Below are 8,940 nucleotides of genomic sequence, written 5' to 3' on the forward strand. Positions count from 1 at the left end.
AGAACTATGATATTCAATTTCAACTCATGTCTCGAATAGGTTCTTAGTTTCATCACGTAAGGCGAGATGTAGTCCATGCATACACCCCTCAGACTAACTTCAACTGTTACAGTGGTGTTTGTGATGCAGGTAGCAAAAAAGCATCATTTCGATTTCGTTAGTACCTACGGCTTCAGTAATCAAATGCATGCATTATCATGAAGACAATTGATGCGAGTTCTGCTAATTCAACGCATTGTTGCACTGTGCGATTCCATTCTCACAAGGCGCGTCAAGAACCGTGACGCAGTGATAGACGCAGTACTACAACATAAAATGACACGCTCTTTGTAACAAGCACAAAGGATCACTGGGGTCTATACGAGAATATCATGAGATGTTGCGTTCCGAAGATCTGCTAGTGAACATCGCAGAAAACCTTTCAGCAGATTCCGCGCTAAGACACGATAGGAACGTTTCGTCACCGAGTAGATGATCACATTACACAGAGGATTGAGAAGGAGTGGCCAACACACCAACGCCCTAATGATGATCGAAACGTCATCGGTAACCATGGCAACATATATTTGGCATATTGTGAAGGGTGCCCATGCCGCGACGTAGGTGCCCGTCACCAAAAGTGTCATGCGTATCGCTCTGTGGTTGACACTCTTCTTGGCCTTGTGGGGCCTGTCGTCCGGTAAGCCCGGCTCGTCGCTCCCGGCTGCTTTGGAGACTCGAGTTGTGAGTTCCTGGGCTTGAATACGTCTCACGTGTTTTCTGCTGATGCAGATGATCCGTGTGTACATGATGGCCAGGATGGGAATGAGAGACCAGATACAAACAGAAAAGATGACCAGGGAATACACGATGAATTTTGGCTCGTTGAAGGACATGATGCACGCGCCGAGTCTCGTATATTGGACGATTCCCGCGCCGAACGGGTTCACGAATGTTATGATGAGAAGGAACAATGCCTCGACGATGCACGAACTTGTGGCGATGATGATAGCTTTTCGCCGGTCCATGATGGCCATGTAGCGGAGCGGAGAGGCTATACTAAAGAAGCGATCCAGATTAAGGAGCAGCAAACTAGCGGAAGATAGACCGGCGACTAGCGTCATACCAAAACCAAAGATCTTGCAGACGACATCTCCAAAAGGCCAGTCGCCAACGATGGCCGATGGCAGAGCGGGAAGGAGAACGACACCGAGTATGAGGTCGGCGAAGGACAGGCAGTTGTAGAAGACTTTACTAGCGTCGTTGATATCAGGTAGGCGGGGGATGACGAAAAGGTTTAAAATGTTGGTAGCGATGATTAGGACGGCGAAGACGAAGATGATCAGGCCTTGAAGAATGAAAATGAGACCGGTAGTGTTGTCCTCCTCTTCTGGTCCAAGGGTGTCGTTCAGTGTCTCCATGACTGACTCAACCTGCAGAAGGGCAAATCACAACAAGAAGAAAAAGTTAATTAGCTGGATACGTTATATATACATTCATCGAAGGTTATTGGCTTCTGCATTTTCAACCAACAGCACTCAACTACTTCCGCATACTATTGAAATCATGCCCCTATGAACCCTTAAGGTATGGGAAGCCGTCGGAACCCCTCCCCCCCCCCCCCTCAAAAAAAACACGCCGCAGTTCTTTAAACAAATAAAATGAATGGCATCTGTGCGCTACAAAGGACGTATTCACTGAACTTTGTGTTATAACAGATATACTAGATTTGGTATACATTTATATAGAATTATTATTTTTCTTTTATCATAACTCATATATCATTAAGATATTGATTTTTTGTTGATCTCCTGAAAATTGTATGATGATTTTTATTTCTTTCTTTCAAGCTCATAGATTCGGGGTCAATCGAGATTATGACTTAAGAGTATAAAAGATGACGGACAAGGCTGCCGTGATGGTGAAGACAATGCTTTTTTTTTAATAGATGATACCCCCCCCCCCTGTCTCTCTTTCTCTCCCTCTCTCTCTCTCTCTCACTCTCTCTCTCTCTCTCTCTCTGTCTCTTTACTTCTCTCCTCTCTCTCTCTTCCGCTCTCACTCTATTTCACCTCTCACCTAACTCGTTATACCTCATATTCTTCTCTTCCCCCTTCTCACACTTTTCGGTTAGCTCATCTTTGTGATTCATCTTCTATTTTTCTCATATTGTCACCTTCCTCTCTGCCCTTTTCCTCTTTCCTCCTCAAATTAAGTTCATTTTTTTTCATTTTTCCAGCACCACTGATTACTTTCCCCTCTACTTCTATATTGATCTATAATTTTGTATATACATACCCCTTTTCCACGCTCTTCTCCATATCATACTCTATATATATATATATATATCTTTCATTGTAAAATACCTTTTCTTTTCTTTCGCTCCTTCCTTCCTCTCTCTCTCTCTCTCTCTCTCTTTCTCTCTCTCTCTCTCTCTCTCTCTCTCTCTCTCTATCTTTCCCATTCTCTCTCTCTCCCCTTTCTTATATTTATACGATTTTTTTCCCTTTATTTCATTTTTTCTCTCTCTATCTCTCTTTCGCCCCCATACATCTCTCTCTCTCTTTCACCCCTCTCTCTCTCTCTCTCCCTGCCTCTCTTCTTCTCTCTCTCTCTCTCTCTCTCTCTCTCTCTCGCTCACTTCATTCCTATATTCTTTTCTCTCTTCTCTCACCGTTACCATCGCTCTATCTCTCTAAAGAGCTACTTATTTCCATCCCTTTCCATTTTTACTTCATCTTTTTCGCTTTCCATTTTCTGTCATTTTCTGCCTGCATATTTCTTTTCCCTTTTTTGTTGTCGCTTTCTCCCTTCCATTCTCGTTCTCCCTTCCAAGTCTATTTCTTGCTCCCCGTCTTCCATGTATTTCTCATTTCTATCAAATCTATATGACTTGTATCGTTATCAAAATCAATTAAAACGGTTGGTTTTTCGCTTTGAATCGGCTTTGCTTGGAATCGAAATAATTTAGGTGTGTCAATAGGTCCCTCTCTTTTAAACGTTGCTGCGTGCGGTTCAACGGTATTCATTACGTCGGTCAAAAGCAAAAGCAATGCGGATGAAGAAAAAAATGCAGGGTTTGGAGAAGATAAGAATACATACTTGCTATTGAAAGCTGATATTTACATCGTAATGATCCGATTACATTCTGACGTTGATCCGATCCAAAACAAACAAAATACTTAAAAGTCGCTCTCCGAAAGCACATACTCTGGCACGAAAATAAACCCCCATCCATCAAGCATCTATTAGCGTTAAGTTTTAATCAAATACGGACTGCTTGGTGGATCGAATTCAATTATGACTTGTTTTATATTCACGTTACAACATGACTATGCTGTGCTCCTCCCAATGTTATCCATGAATTGATTGAATGATTCAATTGAAAGGGACAAATTTACACATTTGTGAATATTCCATGTGTTTAAACCCTATCATTTTACCACACTTATAAATAAGGAAGAAATGAAAAGTACTATCACTGTCTCAGATAGAATCAGTTTTCCTTTTCTCATTTAGATGCTTACTTCTTTCTTGTAGCATCGGATCATTGGGAATTTAAAGATTTTTTTTTTATTTTGCTCGGTCTCCACGCTCCCTTGCATAATAAGCATAATGATTAAATGCTCCACTATGCACCCCACCCCCTTTTTTGGGAGGGGGGCAGTGACCTGTCTATCCTGTGCGCCTCCTGTATCCTGGTCAGGCCGCTGATTTTTGGGACGAGATAGAAATAAACCTCTCAAAAGAGGTTAGGAAATTCAAGTTTGATTGAATATAATCTCTCTTAGCATGGTATAACCATCGCTCTTTTAATATCATTATTAAGTGTGTTTATTCCTCCTTAAAATGATACCCCATTTGTGTATGATATGTCGGTCATGGAAAATGCATTGCATCAAAATAAGGGGCAAAGTCAAACGTGGAAAGTTAAAATGCACTCCTCCTGCTCGGCTGTGCATTAATCTTTCTTTGAAGGTTGTTCGGCTGCCCACCGGTGCAATTTGCAACTTTTTACTGTTGGCACTGTCCCTTAGTCTGGTGTACAGCTCATTCCATTGCTGCGGAATCACAACAAATATGGTAACATTTTAAAGAGAGATACTGATTCTTTCTAATGATACCAGACAAAGCGAGAATTATCAAACGACAAGAGAGAAAAAATCGATCAAACTCGAGTTTTCAAACGGTTTAATGGGGGAGGGGATTTAGATAAAATGTCGATTTATTATCTACAATGTTCACCTAAAAGTCCAAACTGTTCACACGAGGAGACGTTCATGTAATTCTATGCAATCAATGGCAAAACTCGTAAGAGCCTTTCGAGAAAAATCGGAGTCCTGTTTTTTATATTTCTTAATATGTGTAAGTTGCAAAATGTGAACAAAAGCGGCTCACTGCATCTCAGAATGACTAAATGATTACAAAACAGGCAGTACAAAGGAACAAACTAATACCATCTCAAAATAAAAACAAAAGGTTAGGTCAGTGTATTATGCAAGAAACTCTGGTAGCAATTGAGTAAAAGGTTCATTGTTATATATTACATAAGAACCGATGTATACTGAAAGGGTATGGAGTCATCTAAAAATGAAGAAGAATAAGAATTACCCAATCTTGCTGAAAATCACAAACACTGTTCATAGAAAAAGTCAAATGGGACTTTACACACACACATTTTACACGAACATTTTGTTCAAACGTTATCAGCTATAACATTTCCTCATCCAAATATGTGGTGCAATGGTTTTCAGAGGACATTGTTACTACGGTAGGCCTATTCTTCCAAACTGATATAACATAATGAAGACAAAAATCATAAATAGTTTTCATTTTTTACCAGAACTAAACTATCTCTTTAATGATACTAATAATAGTTATAAAGTGCATTTTCCATATATATTTTCAAGTGCGCTTTGCAATTACATTAACGGAAGAGGTGGGTTTTGAGATATTTGTAAAGGTCTTTAACAGAGATTAAATCAAACGGAGACCTTTCCAGTCGTGATCGCAGTGATACACCTTATCGTGACAATTTATCCACCAGCTTAAGTATGATCACGATTGCTTTTAGCTGTCTCCTAAATCATTGAATTCATGTTCCGTTGCTTTTAATCAATACATGACGTCGGTGTATAGAAAACTGATTAAATAAAACCGATTATCTGCCTTGCGTATCTATGACGACGCTCTTATCATAATTGATTCCTATTACTCGACCGAATCGTTAAAGTCCATCATTGAAGCATTAATAATCCAGCTTCAGTAGGAATTTTTATGAGTAATATTTTTTCCTCCCCATTTACTACTTCAATGTATTTCCGTTATTGTTTTTGCTTTTCTGTTTGTCTGTTTGTTCTGATAGACCAATATGGCGTTAGATATATGGAGACGAATGACAATTCTATTTATTGCATTGTGTATCGGTATGATGTGTTACAAGGAACCTAATATGACACCTTAGACATGTTAGGTGATAATGGAAAAAATAAGAGGAGAAAAAAGAAGAAAAATAAATAAATTAGCGATTGACATTCAAGATCAATTGAATTAGCAACTCACAGTTTTGACACGATTCAGGTTACCCTCATTTCATTTTTAGATGATTGATGTCGTTCAAAAATTAACCTTCTTCAATACATTTTTTTTTTTACATGTTATGTTGAGGTATTATCTACCATCAATAATGAGTATTTAAATATTAAACATAGAAGAATGAAGATGTTTATGGATAAAGTTTTAAATAGTTGGGTAAACGTGAATGAAGAAGTACAAGAAAGCAATGACACAATAGTTGCCTGACCACCAGTTCGTAAGGTAAGTTCATTTTGATATCCCTTTTCTTCCCATTAAATCCCAAGCGTTTATACTGACCTGTTTCAATGTTGTTGGTTGTTTTGATTTTTTCGGCTCTAATAGTAACCAACTTCAGGTGTTTTTTATGACTTATTTCAAAGAAATTTTAAATCAGTGACAAATAAAGACCGAAGGAATTTAAAAATATACCGTCATTCCCATTCCCTTTCTCTACCATTACTTCCTTAGTTTTCAAATCCTTTCTTTGACGCCATCCGCGGTTTTCCTGTTTGCCTGCTAATCACCTGTTTGCCTGACCTAATCATAAATTGTGGTCAGGAGAAGGTTACCATTGATGGTAACTTTGCAATCAATGGTAATTTCCATGGAAACCTTGAATTGATTTGCTGTTGACTGATGTTACCATGGTAGTTAATATTGATGGAAAAGTTACCATCAACGTTTTACGCAACGGGGGTCACTAAAGTTGAGAAATTTGCTATTGGAAAAGTCCCACTAAAGACAGCCCTCTTTAAATGCCCTTATCCGTTGTAACATGACTAAAAAAGTACCTACCAAACTTTCAAGTCACGTGTCCCTACCAATACGCCAGTGGTCCCATTTACTCATTTCTGTGTGCAGTGAAAGTGACGTTTCAGCAAGACTAGCTGGGTTAATTTCTTCTTATTTCGGTGATTTTAAAACCTCACAGTACACACAACATTATAATAATACATAATCAACCTTTTGCCTTTTCAATCTGACAGTTTCTTTCACAATGTGATTGCGTGACTAGAGTTCAATTTTATATTTAAGAAAAGGGTTATCAACCTCACTGGCTAGAAATACTTGTTGTCATGAGGAGTGAAATAGATCATTCATAATGCAGTACGATATGACAGCTGAATTTCAAAAAGCTGTTGTGCTGTTTTTTTTTTAACTGGACGGATGTTTTGAAAGGGACCGCCCGAAATAATATTGATCGGTTTGAACTTTGATTTGATGAAGAGAATTGAACAGAAGTGACCCGTATTTGGTAAACCATGGATACAGTTTCTTTGTTCCTTTGTTTTTATGCTTTGTTAATCTTAAAAATACACTGTGCACCTGGTTAGCAAGGCGAAATAAATATTGTAAAGTGCTATATTGAACTGAATAGAATTGAATTTATTTTCTTCTTCAACATACAAATCAAATTGCATTTAAGCGAAACAACAATATATGAAAAATCTAAACATTATTATAATTTTTTATTTAAAACTGCGATTATTTCTTCATTTCAAGAAGGAATAATATAAATACATTCATAGGCGTCTTACAAATGAATAACTTCCGTAAAGTTCATAAATCGGAATCATTAATGTGAACAAAACGAAAGAGAAATTCGTTGGTAGTAATTCTCCGGTGAATGATCTTAAATCGGAATGTTAGAATTTGTGTTTCTTAAGTAATAGTAGTCTTGAATGCTTTAACAAAATGGTCTTGCCATTGAATAAAATTCTCTAGACTTAAATTCAAATCATCTTCCCATTTTCTTAAATGGTTTGTCTTTTCAAAACTCAAGGATATATGTGTCGCAAATACCAAATAACAAAATTGAGTAGGTTTCTTTTTGGACAAAAATGTACTAAGTTTGTTATCTTCAAAGCTAGGATTACAAATTCTTTGGGTAAAAACTTTCTTTCAAGTTGACCTGATTGCGTAAACAATAGCACTATAATTCATAAACTGAGTTAAATTCAGTTGAAAATCATGTTCAACGTCTGTAAATGTTTTGAAGCTACCATCTTCTTTCAAAATATCGTGTGTGTACTTCACTCCTGAATCATATCATTTTCTATAAAAAAAAAATAATTCTACCGTATACTTTGATGGCAGAGTTATTCCATATAAGTTGTAAACACAATATCCATATCGTTAAGACATCAAACCAAAATTGATTTATTGAAAAGGAATGTATATCTCCCGCCTATAAGTAACAGCTAAAAATAATTTCTCCCCCATAATGTTTCATTTGGCTTGGACAAAAAGTCCTTAAAATACCTTTATTTTGTTTATCCAAAACTCTTTTTACCCATGCAGTTTTTAGTGCACTACAAAAGCTCCTAAGATGAGTCATTTCCAACCCAAATCTTCATTTCTATTGAACATAATATTTCTCTTGTTCCGATCTGTTTTTCCACTCCATAAAAAAATAAAGCACATCCTTTGCAATGTAACAAAAACCATCTGGTAGATCTGACAGATTAATAAAGAAATAAACGGATTTAGATCTAACTAGTGATTCAATAGCTGTAATTTTCTCAAGTAAGGTCTGGTTTCGACAGTTCCACAAATTAAACAGTGTTATAACTTCCCTTATCTTAGCCTCAGAACTGATAGATTACATATCTGATAAACAATTAACTGGAATATTTATACCCAAATAATTGATATACTGACCAGAAATCCATAATATACCTGATAAATTTCCAAATCTCACAATTTTACTCTTATTATTTGAGTACAATGATAAAATACCGAAGTAATTCGAGAGATAAAGTTCAGTGGGTACAAGATAAATAAGAGTATCATTTTTGTATTGACTTATCCACACTTCATTGCCTTTGAATTTAAAACCCTCTTTATGAGTGCTTTGTCTCATTGTGATACCTAGAATTTCAGCGCCGATTAAGAACAAGTAGAGGAAAGGGGACATCCTTGCCTGACTCCCCTTTGTAGAGTGAAAACTAATGGCGAGTATCCGTTATTTATCACACAACTCTCAATATCTTTATCAAGTTAATCATGGATTTGAATGTACACCCAAATCCGAATTTGGTTAAACATATATCTAAAAAATTCCATTCTATCGGATCAAAGGCTTTCTCAAAATCAATCGAGAACACTATACCCCTTATTGAATATTGTTTGCCCAAATCAATTGAGTCTTTAAACAAATAAATATCTTCACCTATGATTATATCTACGTTTAAGAAATCCAGTCAGAAAATAATGTTGTATATAAATATCTAATAATTATCACTACCATAATTATTACGATATCTAAAAAAGGTTTCATCGGTGTCATCATCATCATCATTGAGCATCATTACTATTATCATTATTGTCGTTGTTATTGTTATTATAACGTCGATAAGTGTGAATAATGTTATCATTAAGGAA

General features: G+C 36.7%; 1 protein-coding gene across 1 annotated transcript; it reads right to left on the minus strand.

Annotated features, from left to right (window-relative positions):
* Nucleotides 1–356: 356 nt before the first annotated feature.
* LOC115927937 (beta-4C adrenergic receptor-like) lies at nucleotides 357–2,662 on the minus strand. Its single transcript, XM_030994303.1, has 2 exons — nucleotides 2,654–2,662; nucleotides 357–1,412 (listed from the first exon to the last, which is right to left on the minus strand). The coding sequence occupies exons 1-2, from the start codon at nucleotides 2,660–2,662 to the stop codon at nucleotides 357–359; spliced, it is 1,065 nt and encodes a 354-aa protein (XP_030850163.1).
* Between the last annotated feature and the right edge of the window lie 6,278 nt (nucleotides 2,663–8,940).

The sequence above is a fragment of the Strongylocentrotus purpuratus genome, unplaced genomic scaffold (genome assembly GCF_000002235.5).
Source record: "Strongylocentrotus purpuratus isolate Spur 01 unplaced genomic scaffold, Spur_5.0 spur5_scaffold_21, whole genome shotgun sequence".
Taxonomy (NCBI): domain Eukaryota; kingdom Metazoa; phylum Echinodermata; class Echinoidea; order Camarodonta; family Strongylocentrotidae; genus Strongylocentrotus; species Strongylocentrotus purpuratus.